The sequence below is a fragment of the Somniosus microcephalus genome, chromosome 12, assembly GCF_052327205.1.
Source record: "Somniosus microcephalus isolate GS21.2 chromosome 12, FLI_Smic_1.0, whole genome shotgun sequence".
Taxonomy (NCBI): Eukaryota; Metazoa; Chordata; class Chondrichthyes; order Squaliformes; family Somniosidae; genus Somniosus; species Somniosus microcephalus.
Window position 1 is genome coordinate 19,320,147 of NC_140998.1, and position 24,649 is coordinate 19,344,795.

Below are 24,649 nucleotides of genomic sequence, written 5' to 3' on the forward strand. Positions count from 1 at the left end.
TGAATATAGTCCTATGTCCTCTTCTGTGGACATTGTGGGGAGGGCTTCAGAGCTGGGCTTGTGCATGGCTTCTGCAATGGGAGCACGGATTCACTGACTTAAACCAAGTGTGAATAAAACTTCTTGTGCAAATGTCTGAGTACTGTCTCTTTACCCGCAAGAGTACGTTGCTGTGTTTCGGGTAGGGCAGAAACAATTGGGGAAAGCAGTAAGGATCACTGTGGGAGTCATTTAAAAGGTTCCTTGGTGAAATAATGACAGCGCTAATCAATTAAAGCCTGTCATGTAACATTAGCAGTCCCACTGTGCTCAGTCATCTAACGTTATACTCAGAGTGCCACCTACAGGTGCATTACCATTAGACCGTTGAGACCATTCACTGTTCATACATCGCCACATAATTTTTAAGTGATCAACACTTCTAGAACTATAGAAATTAAAGTTCTATTTCAATTTGTGCCATTGCTTCATTGTGGTACATCACACAGTTCTTTAATAAAAAATCTAAACCAAATCCTAAAAGATTTCCGTTTGACTCAGATAGTCTTCAATGAATTATCTTCTTTATCTAATTTTTCAACTCATACATACTTTGGGTGATGTCAATGCAAATAAAGGTCTGTGTTCTCAAAACCAAAGTTGCACTGACCGTGTGTAAGCACCACAATGTCACCCAACTAGAGATAGAAAAAGAAAGAAGAATACAAATGTTGGAAATCTCAGATTAAAATAAAAAACGCAGGAAATAGAGATTTCTTCAAATCACAATATCTGTTGGCATTTGTGAAAAGACAGATTCATGTTTTGGGTAGCAGACCCTTTACCAGATTTGGGACTGCTGTGTATTTCCAGTATTTTCTGTTTCTATTTTATAATGTCCAACCATGCTGTGCCTGTAGAAGAAATAATTTGATCCCTTATCTTTGCTGTAGCAATAATTACAAACCTGGGGCAGACTGGTATGGAATAATGGAATATTTCTTTCTTTCTATTCTCCCTACACGTTTCACTTAACTTCTGAAATCAAACGAGATGTAATGCTGTGTGTTTACAAATTTAAGCTGGCAACGCTAAAATTTACAAATGTTTATCACAAAGTTAAGTGTAGATGAGGGAGGACCTTCGGTTTATCTAACTGATTCTTCCATAAAACCTTGTGGTGCCCCATCACAGCATCGAAATATTTCTTGTATGACTTGAGTTTTTTCCTCCAGTATCCTACCCGTAAGACCATTTTGGGTATCTGTTCTAGTGCATTCATCTTGGAACCAATGCACCAGAACAGCGTAACTGGTCATTCATTTCACTGCCGTGCATAAATTGGCAACCCAGAGGTCCTGAATTCAAATCCCGATTGATTCCCTCATGCCATTCAGGAAGTACAGGAAACTCTCGATTTACCGGCACCTAAATAACCGGAAATCTCTGTTAACCGGCAAAATGCAGGAGTAGGTTCAGGTAAGTTTTACTTCATATTAGTGGCCGTTCCTGGATCTGTGGCTGTGTAACCGGGGTTCCTGCACCTGTTGCTATGCAACAGGGACGTCTGGATTTGTGGCCGGGGTTCCTGCACCTGTTGCCATGCAACAGGGACGCCTGGATCTGTGGCCGTGTACGGGGCTCTCGTACCTTTTACTATACCTCTCTGTAATCCGGACTTTTTGATAAACCGGCACCGCGCCGGTCCCGTTGGTGCCGGATAAAAAGAGTTTCCTGTAACCTGCCACACACACGTGCTTCTGAGTCAGAAGGTTGTGGGTCCAAGTCCCACTCCAGAAACTTGAGCTGATACTCCAGTGCGGTACTGAGGGAGTGCTGTACTGTAGGAGGTGCCGTCTTTCGGATGAGACGTTAAACCGAGGCCCCGTCTGCTCTCTCAGGTGGACGTAAAAGATCCCATGGCACTATTTCGAAGAGGAGCAGGGGAGGTCGCCCCAGTGTCCTGGCCAATATTTATCCCTCGATCAACATTATAACAAAGCAGATTATCTGTTCATTATCACTGCTATTTGTGGGAGCTTGCTGTGTGCAAATTGGCTGCCACGTTTCCCACATTACAACAGTGACTACATTTCAAAGTACTTAATTGGCTGTAAAGTGCTTTGGGATGTCCTGTGGTCGTGCTATATAAATGCAAGCCTTTTTCTTTCACCCCTTGCCTACATGTGATTCTAGTCCCACACTACGTGATTGACTCTTAAATGACCTCAGGGTATTTGGGGATGGGAAATAAATGCTTCTTTGCCAGTGTCACCCACATGCCAAGAACAAGAAAAACATACTCTTGGTGAGGACATTGGGTATATGGCATCTGGTCATACGTAGGCTGGTGTTTCAAACTACTTTTTCCAAGTGAGAAGAAGTCTATGCTGAGTGAATGTGGCAAAGTGCATCTTTGTAGTATTTTCATCTGAATACCTCTGCTCTCATGGTTCCACTCCTACTTTGTTGCACCATTGGCATTGTATTATGTCCAACATGCCTACAAGGCCGTCTTTGTCATACGGCAGAGCTCCATCCTTGCTCCCACCTCTCTTATTTACATGTTACCCATTGATGTCATCTTGGAAGCATGACATCAGCTTCCAAACATACGCTGATGGCCCTCCTTGACCAAGCCCAAGGCTGCGAGTCCAACATTAAGGCATTATTAAGCTGAAAGTTCCTTCAGCTAAATGTCGGCAAAACGGAAGCCATCCTCTTTGGCTCTTGAAAACACCTCCATACCACTGATCTCAACTCCATCAATCTCTGGCTTTGAGCTTAGGCAAATCCCAGAAGAGCATAACTACTCTGCACGGTGGCATAGTGGTTAGCACTGTTGCCTCACAGCACCAGGGACCCGGGTTCGAATCTGGCCTCGGGTGACTGTCTGTGTGGAGTTTGCACATTCTCCCCGTGTTTGCGTGGGTTTCCTCCGGGTGCTCCGGTTTCCTCCCACAGTCATAGAAACATAGAGATAGGAACAGGAGTAGGCCATTCGGCCCTTCGAGCCTGCTCCGCCATTCAATGAGATCATGGCTGATCTTCGTCTGAGATCATAGCTGATCTTACCAGTTCAGTACCCCGTCCCCGCCTTTTCTCCGTAACCCTTAATCCCCTTAGCCTTCAGAAATATATCCAATTCTCTCTTGAAAATATTTATTGAATTAGCCTTCACAGCCCTCTGTGGCAGGGAATTCCACAGGCTCACCACTCTTTGAGTGAAGAAATTCTTCCTCATCTCTGTTTTAAATGATTTGCCCGCTATTTTTAGACTGTGGCCCCTGGTTCTGTGCTCCCCGGCCATTGGAAACATTCTCTCTGAATTCAGCCTGTCCAGGCCTGCCATAATTCTATATGTTTCGATGAGATCCCCTCTCAATCTTCTAAACTCCAGTGAGTACAAGCCCAAACTATTTAATCTCTCTTCGTAGGTCATTCCCGCCATTCCAGGTAGCAGCCTGGTGAATCGCCGTTGCACTCCTTCCATGGCAAGAACATCCTTCCGCAGATGGGGCGACCAAAACTGTACACAATACTCCAGATGCGGTCTCACCAGCACCTTGTACAGCTGCAGTAAGGTATCCCTATTCCTATACTCGAACCCCCTTGATATGAAGGCCAACATACCATTTGCCTTCTTAATCGCCTGTTGCACCTGCATGCTCTCCTTCAGTGACTGGTGCACAAGAACACCCAGGTCCCTCTGCACTTCCCCATCTCCCAATCTATTGCCATTTAGATAATAATCTACCCTCCTGTTTTTACCCCCAAAGTGGATAACCTCGCATTTATCCACATTATAGTGCATCTGCCACGTATCCGCCCATTCCCCCAACCTGTCCAAATCGCACTGTAGCCTCCTGACATCCTCATCAGAGCCCACCCCTCCTCCCAGTTTAGTGTCGTCAGCGAATTTGGAAATATTGCATCCAATTCCCTGATCCAGATCATTTATATATATTGTGAACAGCTGGGGTCCCAGGACAGATCCTTGCGGCACCCCGCTGGTCACTGCCTGCCACTCCGAAAACGAGCCGTTTATTCCAACTCTCTGTTTTCTATCCGCCAGCCAGTTCTCTATCCACGTTAATACTTTGCCCCCAATCCCATGAGCCTTAATTTTGCATGATAATCTTTTGTGTGGAACCTTATCGAAGGCTTTCTGGAAGTCAAGGTACACCACATCCACTGGCTCTCCCCCATCTATTTTACCAGTTACTTCCTCAAAAAATTCCAGCAGATTAGTCAAACACGATTTACCCTTTGTAAATCCATGTTGACTCTGTCCGATCCTTTCCCCATTTGTCAAGTGCTCCGCTATTTTATCCTTAATAATGGACTCTAGCATTTTGCCCACAACCGATGTAAGGCTTACTGGTCTATAATTCCCTGCTTTCTCCAAAGATGTGCGGGTTAGGTTGATTGGCTATGATAAGTTGACCCTTAGTGTTAGGGGGATTAAATATGTGGGGTTACGGGGATAGGGTGGGATATGTGTTGGTGTAGGGGTTACGGGGATCGGGTGGGATATGTGTCGGTGCAGGCTCGATGGGCCGAAATGGCCTCTATCTGCACTGTGGGGTTTCTGTGATTCTGTGATACTCAAACCCAAAGAAGGAACCGCTATTTACATAATACCTTTCACAGCCTCGGGGTGTTCCAAAGCACTTTACATGTTATATAGGCACAGCAAGAACCTACAGTGGTATAAAGCCCTGGTTAAACCACATCTGGAATACTGCATTCAGTTCTGGTCACCGCACCTCAGGAGGGTTATATTGGCCTTAGAGGAAGACCGATTAAATAGCATAGGCTTGCATTCCTTTGAGTATAGAAGATTAAGGGGTGATTTAATTTAGGTGTTTAAGATGATTAATGTATTTGATGGGGTAGACAGACAAACTATTTCCTCTGATGGGTGTGGGGGGGGGGGTCCAGAACAAGGGTGCATAACCTTAAAATCATAAGAACATAACATAAGAAATAGGAGCAGGAGTAGGCCACTTGGCCCTTCGAGCCTGCTTCGCCGTTCAATAAGGTCATGGCTGATCTTGGGCTCAAAGCCACTTCCCCGCCCGCTCCCCATATCCCTTCACTCCCTTATCTTGCAAAAATCTGTCTATCTCCACCTTAAATGTATTCAATGACCCAGCCTCCACGGCTCTCTGGGGCAGAGAATTCCACAGATTCACGACCCTCTGAGAGAAGAAATTCCTCCTCATCTCAGTTCCAAAAGGGCGACCCTTTATTCTAAAACTGTGCCCCCGCGTTCCAGATTTTTCCACGAGGGGAAACATCCTCTCTGCATCTACCTTGTCGTGCCCCCTCAGTATCTTATATGTTTCAATAAGATCACCTCTCATTCTTCTAAATTCCAATGAGTATAGGCCCAGCCTGCTCAACCTTTCTTCATAAGTCAACCCCCTCATCTCTGGAATTAACCTAGTGAATCGTCTCTGAACTGCCTCCAATGCAAGTATATCCTTCCTTAAATAAGGAGACCAAAACTGTACGTAGTACTCAAGGTGTGGTCTCACCAATACCCTGTACAGTTGTAGCAGGACTTCCCTGCTTTTATACTCCAACCCCTTTGAAATAAAGGCTAATATTCCATTTGCCTTTTTAATTACTTGCTGTGCCTGCATGCTAACTTTTTGTGTTTCATGCACAAGGACCCCCAGGTCCCTCTGAACTGTAGCACTTTGTAATCTCTCTCCATTTAAATAATAATTGCTTTTTTATTTTTCCTGCCAAAGTGGATAACCTCGCACTTTCCCACATTATACTCCATCTGCCAAATGTTTGCCCACTCAATTAGCCTGTTTATATCCCTTTGCAGGTTCTTTGAGTCCTCTGCACAACTTGCTTTCCCACCCACCTTTGTATCATCCGCAAACTTGGCTACATTACACTCGGTCCCTTCATCCAAGTCATTAATGTAGATTGTAAATAGTTGAAGCCCCAGCACCGATCCCTGTGGCACCCCACTAGTTACCATTTGCCAACCGGAAAATGACCCATTTATCCCGACTCTCTGCTTTCTGTTAGTTAAACAATTCTCTATCCATGCTAATATATTACACCCAATTCCGTGAGCTCTTATCTTATGCAGTAACCTTTTATGTGGCACCTTATTGAATGCCTTCTGGAAATCCAAATACACCACATCCACTGGTTCACCTTTGTCCACCCTGCTCATTACCTCCTCAAAGACCTCCAGCAAGTTTGTTAAACACAATTTCCCTTTCATAAAACCATGCTGACTCTGCTTGACTGCATTATGATTTTCCAAATGCCCTGCTCCTGCTTCCTTAATGAAGGACTCCAGCATTTTCCCAACGACAGATGTTAGGCTAACTGGTCTATAGTTTCCTGCTTTCTGTCTCCCTCCTTTCTTAAATAGGGGTGTTACATTTGCGGTTTTCCAATCTGCTGGGACCTCTCCAGAGTCCAGGGAATTTTGGTATATTGCAACCAATGCATCCACTATCTCTGCAGCCACTTCTTTTAAGACCCTGAAATGCAGGCCATCTGGTCCAGGGGACTTGTCGTCTTTTAGTCCCATTATTTTACCAAGTACTATTTCCTTAGTGATAGTGATTGTCTTTAGTTCCCCCCTCCCTGTGGCCCCTTGATTATCCATTATTGGGATGTTGTTAGTGTCTTCTACCGTGAAAACAGATACAAAATATTTGTTCAGTCTCTGCCATTTCCCTGTTCCCCATTATTAATTCCCCAGTCTTATCCTCTAAGGGACCAATGTTTACTTTAGCTACTCTCTTCCTTTTGATGTACCTGTAGAAGCTCGGCCGTTCAGAGGTGATGTCAGGAAGCACTTCTCCACATAAAGGGTCGTGGAAACCTGGAACTCTCTCCCCCAAAAAGTTGTTGAGGCTCGGTCAATTGAAAATGTCAAAACTGAGATTTAGATTATTGTTAGTTAAGGGTATTAAGGGATATGGAACCAATGCAGATAAATGGAGTTGAGATACAGGTCAAAAATGATGTATTTGAATGACAGAACAGGCTTGAGGGGCTGAATGGCCTACTCCTGCTCCGATGTTCCTAGAATCTACCAACAGCAATGTGATAAATAACCAGTTAACGTCTTTTGGTGGTGTGCATTTGAGGGATAAATACTGGCCAGGATCCTGAAGTGTCAGCCTAGAATATATGCTCAAGTCTATAGTGGGATTTAAACCCATAACCGTCTGACTCCGCAACAAGACTGCGATCACTAAGCCGAGCTGTCCCCAAACGCACTTCCCCCACCCCTCATTGTATGATTCATCACCACCAACACCGCTTCCACCTCTAACTGCATCCACCTCAGGTTTACCGTTCCCACTCTGCTGCCAAATCCTTATCTGTGCCTTTATTAAGTCGAGGCATGATTATTTCTCCCCCACTCTCCGTGCTGGGCTCCCGTCTGAAGCTACAACTTGTGCAAAAAAGAGGCGTCAACTGGCTTCAGATCATATATACGAATTTTAGCTAGGTCAGTACTGCATTAATTTAAAAAAGCTTTTATTGCTGTTTGCTGAGATGGGGAGAGTCTGTCTGCATTGGTGGAAAACAGATCATGTTGTTTAAAGTTGGGACTCCAGCAGCAACCTTTGTCCTCTGGATATTCAAATTGTGTAATTTTTGAATGGCTTTTCTCTGATACCACCAATTACATTGAGGAAATGCATTTGAATTTGAACTGACTGGCGAGGGCTTTCAGATATTGTGCTCACTAGCCCGCAAGTGCCGTCTCCATTTAAAAAGAATGGGGGAAATCATTGGCTAGCAAGTTTATAAGCAGAAATATCTAGTTTGGGTTCTTACCCCCTCTACATGATTTGTTTAATGGGCCAGCTAGCTAGCTCCTAGGCTTACATGTTTATGCCTCACCACTGCATTAATTGGATATGCGACACCTGAATAAGGTGCGGAGCAGTGTTCAGTTCAGCTGTTGCCATGTTATAGGCGTTTTTGATGCTAATTTTGGTTGCCCGTTCTGTAGCCAGAAGCTGGGAATAAATGCTGGCAATTGTTTCAGTTTTCCTATTTCACTGTGCCGTTATTCACGTCGGAGGCAAATAAGAAGAATTGATGGGACATGAGTTTTTATTGTTTTGCAACGGATGCTAAAATTAAATGAAGTATTGTAATCTGTTTTTGCTCCTGCAATTTTACTTAAAGTAATTAGTTTTTAGTTCAAACTAACAGTCTGTCGGTGTGTATTTTTCATTAGGGCTGTATGGTGATATCCAGTACTATTTACAGTACATATTCCAAAGCTAGAAGGATTCATTGTTTACCTGGATGCACACTATCCTAGCTCTCAGCGCATCAGTTAAAGTTTTGGCTCGTAGGAAGCTGATTTCTCCATTAGGCACAAATGAAGAAGTACTGTATTGCAATCGAGCCCTAATTGTAATATCCAGACTGCAGAACCTTCATCCTCACCCACACTCCTTTATCTACTTTCTTAGTGACCACCTCAAAAAATTCAACATCTCTTAGCCAGAGTGTAGAACCTTCGTCCTCACCTATACTAAGACTTGCACCCTCATCGCCCTTGTATTTGAGCATTTCCATGGCTCTCCATGTCCCAGTGAATTGAAAGAAGTAAAAGAACTTGCATTTATATAGCCCCTTTCACAACCGCAGTACATCCTAAAGTGCTTCACAGGCAATGAAGTACTTTTCGAAGTGCAGTCACTGCTGTGATGTAGGAAAACAGGGCAGCCACTTTGTGCACAGCAAGGATCGACAAACGGCAATTAGGGAAAAATCAGATAATCTGTTTTAGTGACGTTAGTTGACGGAGAAATGTTAGCAAGGACACCGGGAGAACTCCCTGCTCATCTTTGAATAGTGCCAAGAGATTTTTATGCCCACCTGAGAGGGCAGAAAGAGCCTCAGTTTAAAGTCTCTTCTAAAAGACTTTGTGATCCTTGTGCCAGCCTTCGGATCTCGCTTTGGCTTTGTCCCACCCCACTCCAGCGATCTTCTCCAAAATGCACACTGACAGACCCATCAGTTTGGCCCAAAAACAAATTTGTATTTATTAATTAAAATTTGTATTTATTAGTAAAAATATCAACCCACATCTTCCTCTGTGCTTCACCATTGGGGTTGATTCTTCACCTATGTCCTCACTCTCTGGAACACTCTCCCTCCGTACTTTCATCTGTCACACCCCTCCATGCCTTCAAAAGCATCTGCAGCATCTTCAAGACACTTCACCAACCGGGCTTACACTTCCTTCTCTGACCCCTTATACCCCCTCCGTTTCTTCCTTTTAGTGTCTCCTCTTACACCGCCCTGTAAACTGCTTTGAGCTATATTTGCAGTTGGGGGGGGCATTCTCGAAATGCATATTGATGATAACTGGGTGATGCAGTGGATTCAACACGCTCCTTTCCTCTCTGGCACCTGGTACGTATCTGACCCAGACTGATGGATGAGAGCCTCCTCTGTCTGTTGGCTTGTTTGAAACCAATTTCAAAAAAGAAAGACTTGCATTTATATAGCACCTTTCACAAACAGGAATGAGATAAATGCCCAGAAAATCTTTTTTTAAAGTGATGGTTGAGGCATAAATGTTGGCCTGGACACCGGGAGAATTCCCTGCTTTTGTTATAGTGCCACGGACTCTTTTATACCCACGTGAGACGACAGTCAGTTTAACAGCAGACTAGACTGCTGTAAATGGGTGGACATTACCTCTTGGTACTCCAGGGCCAGAGTGATCTGCTGGACTAGTTTCGACCGTCTAAATGGGTCGGAGAGGAATTTCCCAGATTCTCTTCCCCCCCCCCCCCCCCCCCCCCCCCCAATTGGCCTTGGTTTTTAATCTGTTTTTTTGCCTCTCCCAGGAGATCACATGGTGTTGGGTGGGGTGGGGGGTGTTTATATTGTGTTAATGTATCACAATTGTGTGTGATAGGCTGGCTGGATTGGAGGGTCTTTACCTGTCTGTCATTGTTCGTATCTCCACTGACAGAATTTCCATAAGGGTTATTGCATTCGTCAGTGTGGTTATTGTTTAGCCAGTTGCAATACTGACTTTCTGTCACTAGATGGGATCAGCACATCAAGTTCTGCACCAAGTTCCATACACGGAATTTGTTGCAAAGCATTGCAGTGCTATATTTGCCACATATTTACTGCGAGGTGAGTTGGTGCACGCAACTACACTTTACAGGCTAGGGAAAATGCTTGTTGCTTGGCAGACTAGCCTGCTGTAAATGCTGAGCGATCCACGGTGTTGATTGGATGTTGATTACATTGCACTGAATGTGATCGAAGCATTGCAGTCACATTTCTGGCACAGAGTGAACAAAAAGTTCATGACACAATCCCCAGCCCATTTTTTCCAGTCTATTTTAATGGTTTTAGAAATATATTTTACATTCTTCACCCTCCTCCTCCTCCCCTCCCTCCTCCCCTCCCCTCCCTCCTCCTCCTCCCCTCCCCTCCTCCTCCCCTCCTCCTCCCCTCCCTCCTCCTCCTCCTCCCTCCTCCCCTCCCTCCTCTCCTCCCCTCCCTCCTCTCCTCCCCTCCCTCCTCCTCCCCTCCCTCCTCCTCCTCCCCTCCCTCCTCTCCTCCTCCTCCCCTCCCTCCTCCTCCCCTCCCTCCTCCCCTCCCTCCTCCCCTCCCTCCACCCCTCCCTCCTCCCCTCCCTCCTCCTCCTCTCCCTCCTCCTCCCTCCCTCCCTCCTCCTCCCCTCCCTCCCTCCTCCTCCCCTCCCTCCTCCTCCTCCCCTCCCTCCTCCCCCTCCTCCCCTCCCTCCTCCCCTCCTCCTCCCTCCCCTCCCCCCTCCTCCTCCTCCCCTCCCTCCTCCTCCTCCCTCCTCCTCCCTTCCCCTCCCTTCCCTCCTCCTCATCCCCTCCCTCCTCCTCCTCCCCTCCTTCCTCCTCCCCTCCTCTCCTCCTCCTCCCCTCCCTCCTCTCCTCCCCTCCCTCCTCCTCCCCTCCCTCCTCCTCCTCCTCCCCTCCCTCCTCCTCCCCTCCCCCCTCCTCCCCCTCCCCCCTCCTCCCCCTCCCCCCTCCTCCCCCTCCCTCCTCCTCCCCCTCCCCCTCCTCCTCCCCCTCCCTCCTCCTCCCCTCCCTCCTCCTCCCCTCCCTCCTCCTTCCCTCCTCCTCCTCCCTCCCTCCTCCTCCCCTCCCTCCCTCCTCCTCCACTCCCTCCTCCCCTCCCCTCCCTCCTCCCCTCCCTCCTCCTCCTCCCCTCCCTCCTCCTCCCCTCCCTCCTCCTCCCTCCTCCTCTCCCTCCTCCTCCTCCCTTCCCTCCCTTCTCCTCCCCTCCCTCCTCCTCCCCTCCCTCCTCCTCCTCCCCTCCCTCCTCCTGCTCCCCTCCCTCCTCCTCCCTCCCTCCTCCTCCCTTCCCTCCTCCTCCTCTCCTCCTCCCCTCCCTCCTCCCCTCCTCTCCTCCTCCTCCCCTCCCTCCTCTCCTCCTCCTCCCCTCCCTCCTCCTCCTCCCCTCCCTCCTCCTCCTCCCCTCCCTCCTCCTCCTCCCCTCCCTCCTCCTCCTCCCCTCCCTCCTCTCCTCCTCCTCCCCTCCCTCCTCCCCCTCCCCCTCCCCTCCCTCCTCCTCCTCCCCTCCCTCCTCCTCCCCTCCCGTTTTCACCCCTCCTTTCCCGCTGGCACTCATTCTGGTGAGGTATGATTCCTTGATCACACTCCTCCGTTACCTCTCCAGGTGACCATTCTTCACACTAAACCTAGACACTGAGTGTTGGCTGGCTATTTGAAGGCAGCATAGCAGGGGGTGGGGGGGGAGACCTTGTCCACCTGTAAACTCCTTCCAGCCGGGTTTACTGGATTGCAATCAGTAGAAATCATCTCTATCCCAGGATCGCGGAGGACAACTGTAGCACATCCAACATTGCAGAAATCCGCCTGTTCAGCATGAATCGAAGACCTTCCTGGCGTGTATCGCTTAGACCGCATTGGGCAATAAGCCATTGTAGATGCCAAACAGATCTATTTGAACAGATGCAAGGAAACAGCAGTGAGGAAAGTGCGCCGTACAAAATGGGAGTTCAGGATAATTAAATGAAGTAAGAGGACAGGAGAACGGCAGATTTTAGGTAACAAGAAGTAGCTGGAGTGCTAAAGACCAAGTAACAGAAGGGTTGGGTAGAAATATTATATGGTGTTAAGTAGATATTAAATGAATTCTTCACAGATGAAGGCAGTAGACAAGAGTCTAGATCCAGTCAAATTATCTTAAGATGTGTGGAGATTAGCACTATCTGTTGCAAAGAGACTCAAGTAATTTAAATTGCAGCAGAACACACACCACGTAAGATGCTCTGCTAATTCCTGAGGAAATGGGTATGGAGTTAGTTAATCCAGGAGCTGCATTTGAGGTCCTGAGGATGGCACATATTATTCTGCTATTGAGCAGAGGAATGATATCGAATAGGCGATTTATTCACCTGTTGGTCTTAACATCTCTGCTGGAGAAAATGCTTTAAAACACCTTCTGGGATACTATCGATGTTCATTTAATCACATGGCAAGTCAAATTTAACACTGATAAATGTTACACCTAGATTGGAAAATTGTGGGGCAGAAGAATAGGATGAATGAAATTCATTTAGCACAGAGAGGCCTGGGAATAATGTTAAAAATGTCACTTTCAATGTCTAGTCAATGTATCAAAGCAATTAAAACAAACCAGTAGAATCCTGTCCTACATAATCAGGATAATGGAGTAGAAGTCTTACTAATACCACTTGTCACACCACTTTTGGAATATTGGGTATAGTTTGCTCTCCCTCTGCTTGCCTCCTCCCACCCCACCATCCATTCAAGCCCCTCTGGCCCTCATGCTAATGTTAATGCCTTCCCTCTTTTAGGCACCATACCTTTCCTTTTCAGAATCACTGTCTTCATTCCACCCTCAAAAACCACCCTCGATCCATCTACTGTTCTATCTCTAGCCCCCTTTTCCTCTCTCAATGCATTGTTGCCTCCCAGCTCCATTCACATTCATCGTTCTAATCGCTCCAGTCCACTTTCTGCCCTCTCAGCAGCGACATGACTGGCCAAAGTCGCAAATGACATCCTCTGACTGGTAAATTAGACCTCCTTGTCCACTCCACAATGGTAGATAACACCATCCTGGCAAGTTATGGATGAAGCACAGCTTCTTTCAGCTGAACATTGGGGAAACTGAAGCCATTGTTATAAACTCCATTCCCTTGCCACAGACTCCATGCCCTCCTCGGCCATTTGCCAAAATATCTTTCCTATGGCCAACCTTTTAATAGTACTATGGTTATTCAGAACGTGAAGCTAACCAGTAGCTCCAGCTGCAAGACAGCCACACCAGTTTCCATTTTATATGAAGAGTTTCTCTCACTAAAACATCTACTCAGAACAACTGTCAATTATAACTGGTCGATGTTAAAAACTAGGCTTTCAGTTCGATTCAGCTAAGCTGTAAACTCCTTTGAACTGGTCCACGTGAAGTCTAAGCTTTCTGATCGACCCAGAGCTAAGCCTTAAACTCCACATCCTGTCCATCATTAAGAATACTGACTTCCACTTATTGTGTGCCTATGCCTCCACCTCAGCCTCTCTGCGGCTGAAACCATTATCCACGCTCATCACCTCTGGACTCGACTCTTCCAATACCTTGATCCTGTAATGTCTTGTGCTAATTACACCAGTCCCCAATAACCTACATTAGTTCCCTGCTGCTTGTAAATATTAAAGTTAGCACCCTCATTCTCATTTAAAAATCTCTCCACAGCCTTGTTCCACCCTATCTCTGCCACCTTCTCCATTCTTGTATCCCCTCCTGCACCATTAGGTCCACTGACTCTGGTCTTTATACATTCATTTTCCACTCTCTTTCCCCCCCTCCCCCCAGCATGCTACTTCTGTTCCTTTAATTGTGGGCTGCTACTTGTCCCCTGCTCCACCATTGGTAGCCATTCATTTAACCCTGCCACTTGTCCTCTTCCAACTGTTTGCCTGGTTCCATCAGCATTTACCACCCTCCTTCCCTTCTGCCATGTCCCAAACCTCTCAGTTTCTCCCCCTGCTCGGTGTCCCCCTTTTCCCCTCACTTTGAGATGTCTTCTTGCCAGGAGCGCTACGAAAATGCTAATTATTGCAATAATATTACTAATTTTGATAGTTTAATAAAATGGTAAAGTCTTGATTCAGGTCACCCTCTCTGCTAAGTTGCTCTGTTGGTGTTCCTGATGGGGAATGGTCCCTTGTCATTCTAGAAAATAGCGGAAACTACAAATTCAGACCAGCCTGAGAGCTGCTCCAGAGCTGTGGGACCTTGGGAAACCAGACTGCTTGCTAGGAAAGCACTTGCCCAGTCACTAAAATCAATTTTAGCTGATCTAAGCTAGGATGGTGTTAATATTTGTTTTCAATATCCCTGGGCTAGGGAGGAGATAAAACGGCTAGGCTTTCCGCTCCTTTTAATTGTAGGCGCAGTGCTAACCAGTGACTCCTCCTGGAAGCATGTTTGGACATGGCTGCGAATGGGACTGGGTCCAGCCCCAGGTGGTTAAGTGGCCTGTTGGCACTCGGAACAGTCCAGCCTCCCACTCAAAGAACCGTCACTTGAGGGATGTAGTAGAGGGCAGCGGTGCCTATGGAACCATACGCCTGCACACTCAGGAGAAGAGGGAAAGCTGTTCTGGGTGGAATCAGTGACGATGACTCCAGTGTAGAACGCCAGCCTGTATGGCAGGCTGGGAACGCTAATCTTGCTGCTGGTACTAATGCACTCGCCTTGTGGTTTCTGAATAATGATGGGTACAGTTAAGAGGTCACCCACAAGAAGGATATTTTTGCTCCTAATTTTAAAGCTAGTTTTCGAGTTTCAGAAGGCCCTTGGAAGATGATCTGTAGGGTCTATCCTGGAGTGTTCCTTTACTACTAAATCTTGGACAGGTGCCCTGTTTGTTCCCCTTGTAATTCACTCCTGCTGGTCTGTTATAAGTCCAGATATCTTTAAAAAAAAAACTTACGTTAAGGAACAGTTTTCAATGGGAATTCAGCGGTGTTGGAGCTGGATAACTAATGTAATAATATGTGTAAATTATAACAAAGTGGGAGCGATTTATTGTAGTTCTCACTTTTTAAACCCTTCTCTCTAATTTGTCTTTGTTTCTCCAGCCTAAACTCTACAGATCAGTGATTGAAGATGTAATCAACGATGTGCGAGAACAGTTCCTCGATGATGGAGTGGATGAACAAGTTCTCATAGAATTAAAAACGGTATGATTTTTTTTAAAATCCTAATTTTCAAGCAGAAACTAATTAGAAAAATGAATGTGTTATGAAAGCCGCCTTCTGTTATACATTTGAATCACAATTTCCATTCTAATGATGACCAGTTCACAGCTTGGCAGCACCGTGTGTTGACATGTTAGATGTTGGCTAATAAACACTCACCGCCAGAATCCCAACACACAAAATTGATTCTCTATATTTTGATTTCTTTTTCTGGGTTATATATTTTATGTTAGCAATGCAGTAAGTAGTAAATTGCTACTGCGAAGCAATTTAAATTTATCTTTCACAATTCAAAATGAATGCTAGATTGCACTATTTATTTCCATCCACAGTACAATTTTCTCTGTAATTACAAAATGCATTTCTGCAGATGTCTTAAAGTTATACAGAGTTTTAAAAGACATTCTTTTTTGCTAAAATATGCTTTAGGTCCACTATTATTTCCCAGATTGAAAGCATTAAAGATGTCGGCAGTCATTTTTACCACTGTAATCAAAGCTTGCATAATGACTCAGATTTGTTTAGTGGCGCCATTGTAGTTCCAATGAGGATTGTAAATATATCTACTAACCTAACCAAAACTCAGCTGCAGTTTGTTCCTTCCAACTTAAACGTCCATGTGAAAGATTGGCGTCAGTCGTGGCTCAGTTGGTAGCACTCGCGCTGAGTCAGAAGGTTGTGGGTTCAAGTCCCACTCCAGAGTCTTGAACACAAAAATCTAGGCTGACGCTCCAGTGCAGTACTGAGAGGAGTGCTGCACTGTCGGAGGTGCCACGTCTTTCGCATGAGATGTTAAACTGAGGCCCCGTCTGCTCTCTCAGGTGGACGTAAAAAAATCCCAGGTGCCCTGGCCAGTAATTATCCCTTAATCAACATCGCAAAAAAAAACCAGATGATCTGGTCATTATCACACTGCTGTTGTGGGAGCTTGCTGTGTGCAAATTGGCTGCCGTGCTTCCTACATTACAACAGTGACTGCACTTCAAAATGTAGTTCATTGGCTGTAAAGTGCTTTGGGACATCCTGAAAGGCGCTATAGAAATGCAAGATTTTTTAAATTAAAAACAGTGTAAATGAGCCATAATAAAAAAAACTCTTACATTTTAAGAAGACATTAAATTAAATTTCTGTATCCTGGGTGTTCACTGACATCACTTAATGGTTTGCGATGATTTTCTTCCGCCCCCCCCAAGTTGAGCTGTAAAGCAAGCGTGATTTCATTATTGAGCATTTACTCATCTTAAATGAGGAATAGAATCGAAGGAGCAAATGGGCACTTTCCCACAAGTGCTCTCCAGCCTTGGGGAAACTACAGAGAGCTACCTGCACCTGCACTGTATATTTTCTTTTCAGTTTTTCCTTTCGTAGTTTGCTGCTGCGGTTCTTGCACAAGAGAAAGTTTGTAGCTTGTTTTCATCAAGATTTGGCCTTTTGCACTGACCTTTCACCTTTCAGTGTGTTTCCTGATGGGATGTTGAACTTCCCTTTGGAAAGCAGGTTTCCTGTGTCAAATTCTTTTGAAGTAGGTTCTCTGAGATCTCTAATCTTGCTATGGTCAATCTCAGCAGCAATATTTAAATTCGCTTTTATAATTTTTTCCCTGCTCATCAAGGCAAGGTATGTTAATGTTAAGGAACGGGGCATTTCCAATGTTGGACAGCCAGTGTAATTTCCAGGGTAGGCCATAGTACAAATAGATGCAAATTAAAGCTCCTTCCGCTTCTGCAGATGATATGACACAGGCCCAACTTTACAAGAGTACCCCCACCACACCAGTGTAACATTTTCCTGTTTCCCACACCAACTATGTTATGGCCTTTCCAAGTGAGATTGCCAAATTGCCAGAGGCCCATGTCCACTATGAACTATTTGGAAACTGCCCAGATTCGTGTAGGACTCGTACAGTTGGCAGACCTACTTGAACCCAGAATCTAGAGATGAAAGCCAGTTCAATTGACTGTTACCCTTCATGGGGCAAGAATCATAAGAACGTAAGAATTAGGAGCAGGAGTAGGCCATACGGTTCCTCGAGCCTGCTCCACCATTCAATAAGATTATGGCTGATCTTCGACCTCAACTCCACTTTCCTGCCCTATCCCCATATCCCTTGATTACTCGAGTCCAAAAATGTATCTATCTCAGCCTTGCATATACTCAGTGACCGAGCATCCACAGCTCTTTGGGGAGAGAATTCCAAAGATTCACAACCCTCTGAGTGAAAAAATTCCTCCTCATCTCAGTCCTAAATGGCCAGCCCCTTACCCTGAGAATATGCCCCCTAGTTCTAGACTCTCCAGCCAGGGGGAAACAACCTCTCAGCATCTATCCTGTCAATCCCCCTCAGAATCTTATGTTTCAATGAGATCACCTCTCATTCTCGTGTGTCAGCCAGTGGCTCAGTGGGTAGCACTCTTGCCTCTAAGTCAGAAGGTTGTGGGTTCAAGTTTCATTCCAGAGACTTGAGAACAAAAATCTAGGCTGACACTCCAGTGCAGTACTGAGGGAGCGCAGAAAGATGCCGTCTTTCAGATGAGATGTTAAACCGAGTCTGCTCGTGAACATAAAAGATCCCATGGCACTATTTCGAAGAAGAGCAAGGGAGTTATCCCTGGTGTCCTGGCCAATATTTAATCCCTCAATCTACATCAGTAAAACAGATTATCTGGTTATCACATTGCTATTTCTGGGAGCTTGTTGTGCGCAAATTGGCTGCCACGTTTCCTACATTACAACAGTGACTACACTTCAAAAAAGTACTTAATTGGCTGTAAAGTGCTTTGGGACGTCCGGTGGTCGTGAAAGGTGCTATATAAATTAAGTTTTCTTTTAAACTCCAGAGAGTATAGGCTCAATCTCTCCTCAGGACAACCCTTTCATCCCAGGGATCAATCTAGTGAACCTTCGTTGCATCGCCTCTAAGGTATATATGTCCTTTCTCAGATAAGGAGACCAAAACTGTTCATAGTCTTCAAGGTGTGGTCTCATCAAAGCCCTGTACAATTGTAGTAAGACTTCCTCACTCTTGTACTCCAACCCCCTTGCAATAAAGGCCAACATGCCATTTGCCTTCCTAATTACTTGCTGTACCTGCAGGCTAACTTTGTGTTTCCTGTATGAGGACGCCTAAAACCATTCTGAACACCAACATTTAATAATTTCTCACCATTTAAAAAATATTATGTTTTTCTGCTCTTCCTACCAAAGTGAATAACCTCACATTTCCTCACAACATACTCCATCTGCCACCTTATTGCCCACTCACTTAACCTGTCTATATCCCTTTGCAGACTCTTTGTGTCCTCCTCACAGCTTACTGTCCCACCTAGCTTTGTATCATCAGCAAACTTGGATACATTACACTCAGTCCCTTCATCTAAATCATTAATATGGAGATTGTAAATAGCAGAGGCCCCAGCACTGATCCTTGCGGCACCCCACTAGTTACAGCCTGCCAACTGGAAAATGACCCGTTTATCCCTACTGTCGGTTTTCTGCCCGTTAACCAATCCTCTATCCATGCTACTATATTACCCCCAACCCCATGAGCCCTTAGCTTGCATAGCAATCTTTTATGTGGCACCTTATCGAATGCCTTTTGGAAATACGAATTAGGAGCAGGAGTAGGCCACTCGGCCCTTCGAGCCTGCTCCGCCATTCAGTAAGATCATGGCTGATCTGATTACTCCACATTCTCGCCTACCCCCGTAAACTTTTCACGCCCTTGCTTACCAAGAATCTATCTACCTCTGCCTTAAAAATATTCAAAGACTCTCTGAGGAAGAGAGTTCCAAAGACTCACGACCCTCTGAAAAAATTTCTCCTCATCTGTCTTAAATGGGCGACCCCTTATTTTTAAACAGTGACCCCTAGTTCTAGATTCTCCCACAAGAGGAAACATTCTCTCCCCATCCACCCTGCCCAGACCCCTCAGGATCTTATATGTTTCAATCAAGTCACCTCTTACTCTTCTAAACTCCAGCGAATACAAGCCTAACCTGTCCAACCTTTCCTTATAAGACAACCTGCCCATTCCAGGTATTATTCTAGTAAACCTTCTCTGAACTGCTTCCAGCGCATTTACATCCTTAAATAAGGAGACCAATACTGTACACAGTACTCCAGATGTGGTCTCACCAATGCCCTGTATAACTGAAGCATAACCTCCCTACTTTTGTATTCAATTCCCCTTGCAATAAATGATATTCTGTTAGCTTTCCTAATTACTTGCTGTACATGCATAGTAACCTTTTGCGATTCATGCACTAGTACACCCAGATCCCTCTGCATCTCAGAGCTCTGCAATCTCTCACCATTTAGATAATATACTTTTTTATTCTTCCTGCCAAAATGGACAACTTCACATTTTCCCACATTAGACTCCATTTGCCAGATCTTTGCCCACTCACTTAACCTATCTATATCCCTTTGTAGCCTCCTTATGTCCTCTTCACAATTTACTTTCCTACCTATCTTTGTGTCATCAGCAAATTTAGCAACCATACCTTTGGTCCCTTCATCCAAGTCATTTATATAAATTGTAAAAAGTTGAGGCCCCAGCACTGATCCCTGTGGCACACCACTTGTTACATCTTGCCAGTCAGAAAATGACCCATTTATGCCTACTCTCTGTTTCCTGTTAGCTAGCCAATCTTCTATCCATGCCAATATGTTACCCCCTACACCATGAGCTTTTATTTTCCGCAATAACCTTTGATGTGGCACCTTATCAAATGCCTTCTGGAAATCTAAGTACAGTACATCCACCGGTTCTCTTTTATCCACAGCACATGTTACTTCCTCAAAGAACTCCAATAAATTGGTTAAACCTGATTTCCCTTTCACAAAACCATGTTGACTCTGCCGGATTACTTTGAACTTTTCTAAGTGCCCTGCTATAATGTCTTTAATAATAGCTTCTAACATCTTCCCTTGCTAACTGGCCTGTAGTTTCCTGCTTTCTGTCTCCCCTTTTTGAATAACGGAGTTACATTTGCTATTTTTAATGGGACCTTCCCCGAATCTAGGGAATTTTGGAAAATTAAAAGCAACGCATCAACTATCTCACTAGCCACTTCTTTTAAGACCCTAGGATGAAGTCCATCAGGACCCGGGGACTTGTCAGCCCGCAGCTCCATCAATTTGCTCAGTACCACTTCCCTGGTGATTGTAATTTTCTTGAGTTCCTCCCTCCCTTCCATTTCCTGATTTACAGCTATTTCTGGGATGTTACTTGTATCCCCTATAGTGAAGACCGATGCAAAATACCTGTTCAATTCAACTGCCATCTCCTTATTTTCTATTATTAATTCCCCAGACTCACTTTTTATAGGACCAACGCTCACTTTGTTAACTCTTTTCTTTTTAAAATATCTATAGAAACTCTTACTACCTGTTTTTATATTTCTAGCTAGCTTTCTCTTGTACTCTAATTTTTCTCTCTTTATTAATCTTTGTCATTCTTTGCTGTTTTTAATATTTTGGCCAATCTTCTGACCTGCCACCCATCTTTGCGCAATTATATGCTTTTTCTTAAAGTTTAATACTATCTTTAACTTTTTTAGTTAACCACGGATGGTGGGTCCTCCCCTTGGAATTTTTCTTTCTCGTTGGACTGTATATATTCTGTGTATTTTGAAATATCCCCTTAAATGTCTGCCACTGCAACTCTATTGACCTATCCCTTAACCTAATTTGCCAGTTCACTTTAGCTAGCTCTGCTTTCATGCCCTCATAATTGCCCTTATTTAAGTTTAAAATACTAGTCTTGGACCCATTCTTCTCTCTCTCAAACTGAATGTAAAATTCAATCATATTATGATTGCTGCTACCTAGGGGTGCCTTCACTATGAGGTCATTAATTAATCCTATCTCGTTGCGCAATACCAGGTCTAGTATAGCCTGCTCTCTGGTTGGCTCCAGAATGTGCTGTTGTAAGAAACTATCCCGAAAACATTCCATGAACTCCTCATCTATGCTACCTTTGCCCATCTGATTTTTCCAGTCTATATGCAGATTAATATCCCCCATGATTATTGCCGTACCCTCCTGACAAGCTCCCATTATTTCTTCCTTTATACTCCACCCTACCATGTGGTTACTGTTAGGGGGCCTGTACACCACTCCCACAAGTGACTTCTTGCCTTTATTATTTCTCATCTCTACCCAAACCACTTCTATATCCTGGTTTCTTGAACTTAGGTCATCCCTCTCTATTGTGCTAATACCATAATTAATTAACAGAGCCACCCCTCCACCTTTTCCCACCTTCATGTCCTTCCTAAATGTCATGTACCCTTCAATATTCAGGTCCCAACCTATGTCATCCTGCAGCCATGTTTCTGTAATGGCTATCAAATCATATTTATTTATTCCTATTTGTGCTATCAGTTCATCGGTTTTGTTTTGAATGCTCCGTGCATTCAGATGCAGAGCCTTTAGTTTTGTCCTTTTATTATTTTTGTAACCTCTAGCCTTATCTGTTGATTTACTCTTAGAATTGTACTCTCTATCCCTTCCTGTCACAGTCTGTTTATTATTTCCCATATTAATACCTTTCTCTATTGCCTTGTCTCTAATCTTTGAATGACCACATCTTCCCAAATTTGATCCCATGCCCCCAATATTTAGTTTAAAGCCCTCTCTACCGCCCTAGTTATGCGACTCGCCAGAACACTGGTCCCAGCACGGTTCAGGTGAAGACCGTCCCAATGATACAGATCCCACTTTCCCCAGTACTGGTGCCAGTGTCCCAGGAATCGAAACCCATTTCTCCCACACCAGTCTTTGAGTCACGCATTCATCGCTCTAATTTTATTTACCCTATGCCAATTTGCTCATGGCTCAGATAATGTAGACATTATTACCTTTGAGGTTCTGCTTTTTAATTTAGCCCCTAGCTGCTCATACTCTCTCAGCAGAACCTCTTTCCTAGTTCTACCTATGTCGTTGGTACCTACATGGACCATGACCACTGGCTCCTCCCCCTCCCACTGCAAGTTCCTCTCCAGCCCAGAGCAGATGTCTCGAACCCTGGCAGGCAACACAGCCGTCTGGACTCTCACTCTTGGCCGCAGAGAACTGTATCTATCCCCCTGACTATGCTGTCCCCAATTACCACTACATTCCTATTAACTCCCCCTGCTTGAATGGCTTCCTGTACCTCGGTGCCATGGTCAGTTTGCTCATCCACCGCTTTCATCCATAGAGGCCGCATGAACCTCAAACCTGTTGGACAATTGCAGAGGCTGAGACTCCTCCAACTCCTGGGTCCCCTGCCTCACTCGCAGTCATATCCTCCTGTCCCTGACCACTGACCAAATCAGAAGACCCTATCCTAAGGGATGTGACTGACTCCTGGAATAAAGTGTCCAGGTAACTTTCCCCCTCCCTGATGCATCGCAGAGTCCACAGCTCGGCCTCAAGCTCATCAACTCTGAGCCAAAGCTCCTCAAGCCGCAGACACTTACCGTAGACGTGTTCATCCTGGATCACACTGGCGTCCAGGAGCTCCCACATACTGCAGTTGCAACACATCACCTGCCCTGCCATTTTTATTGAGTCTTAATTAATTTATTTTTATTAATTAATCCCTACTACACCTAAGAAGATTTATTACTGCTAGTAAACTAGTACAAATGAAACCTTACAATTACTAATAAATTTCCTGGGCTTTAAAAGATAAGAGAAGTGAGCAAAATACTCACCAACCAATCACTTGCCCTTTTCCCTGTGATGTCACCTTTTATTTTTCTCCAAATGCGGTTGGGGGGTGTCACAGAGCCATTGTCTGAAGGGGCTGCTGCTCGATTTTTGGCTGCACTTCAGTCCCACGCTCCTGATCTTCGGTCACCCGGTGCGGAGGGGAGCGGGCGGGTCGGAGGACCTCCTCGTAGGACTGCTCCTGGGTCTGGCCAAAGTGGCCATTAATAGGTCCAGGCAGCGGGCGGTCGAGGGGGTCGTTCGGCCCGATTGCCTGCCTCTCTTCCGCGGCTATGCTCTCGCCCGGGTGGCCCTGGAGATGGAGCACGCGGTGTCCGCCGGCACGCTCGAGGCCTTCCGAGACCGGTGGGCGCCGCGGGGACTGGAGTGCATCACCTCCCCGGCCGATGTAATTTTAATTTAATTTGATAAGTTTTATTGAAAGTTCTATTAAGTTACAGTTACAGGAAACTTTCGATTAACCGGCCCCTAAATAACCGGAACACTCTATCCACCGGCAAAATTCAGGAGTCGGTTCAGGTAACTTTTTTTTACTTTTATTACTATTTTTACTCCATTTGTTGCTGTGCAAGGGTGTAGCTGAAGCTGTTGCTAAGCTACAGAGACGCTTGCAACTTGTGCCGATTGTTTTGAAGCTAAGCAACAGGGTTTGTTGCTTTATACGGAGCTCTGAGCTCCGTATCTTTTACTATAGCGTTCGGTTATCCGGAATTGTTGATGAACCGGCACCACGTCGGTCCCGTCCGTGCCGGATACCAGAAAGTTTCCTGTAATTGGTTTAACAAAAAGAGGCCTGCCCAAGCCCAGAAGAAACTTAAAACTTAAAACAGTAAATTTAAATTTAAGTTAAATGCTAATTGCAAGCACACAAGACTAGATTTAAGAAAAAAGAAATTAACCTTTAAGATTCACTCCCTCACTCACCAAACTTGCAGCTTTACACTCTGTTCCAAGCTGCACTCTGTGACAAATCCAAATATACTGCATCCACTAGTTCCCCTTTATCCACCCTGCTAGTTACATCCTCAAAAAACTCTACTAAATTTGTTAAACATGATTTCCCTTTCATAAAACCATGTTGACTCTGCCTAATCATTATTATGATTTTCTAAGTACCCTGTTACCACTTCCTTAATAATGGATTCCAGCATTTTCCCGACGACTGATGTCAGGGTGAGTGGCCTGTAGTTCTCTGTTTTCTCTCGCCCTCCTTTCTTGTATAGCAGGGTTACACTTGCTACCTTCTAATCCGCTGGGACCGTTCTAGAATCTAGGGAAATTTAGAAGATCACAACCAATGCATCCACTATCTCTGCAGCCGCCTCGTTTAGAATCCTAAGATGTAGGCCATCAGTTCCAGGGGATTAGCCGGCTTTTAGTCCCATTAGTTTCTCAAGTACTTTTTCTCTACTGATACTAATTACTTTAAATTCCTTACTCTTATTAACCCCATGGTTCCCCACTATTTTTGGTATGCTTTTTGTGTCTTTTACTGTGAAGACAGATACAAAATATTTGTATAAAGTCTCTGCAATTTTCTTATTCCCCCATTATAATTTCACCTGTCTCAGCCTCTAAGGGACCAAAGGTTAGTTTTGCTGCTCTCTTTCTTTTTACATACTTGTAGAAGTTCTTGCAATCTATTTTTATATTTCTTGCCAATTTACTCTCATTCT

General features: G+C 45.0%; 1 protein-coding gene across 4 annotated transcripts in view; it reads left to right on the top strand.

Moving 5' to 3' along the window:
* The window catches only part of gtf2a1 (general transcription factor IIA, 1), an 82,842-nt gene that overhangs the window by 23,581 nt on the left and 34,612 nt on the right, over window positions 1-24,649 (top strand). For 3 of the 4 annotated variants that reach the window (XM_086002649.1, XM_086002648.1, XM_086002647.1), the window contains exons 2-3: window positions 3,417-3,563; window positions 15,135-15,236. In XM_086002649.1, coding sequence (XP_085858775.1) covers window positions 3,417-3,563; window positions 15,135-15,236 — 249 coding nt within the window. The remainder of the gene's footprint in view (window positions 1-3,416; window positions 3,564-15,134; window positions 15,237-24,649) is intronic. The other variant, XM_086002650.1, reaches the window with a different exon arrangement.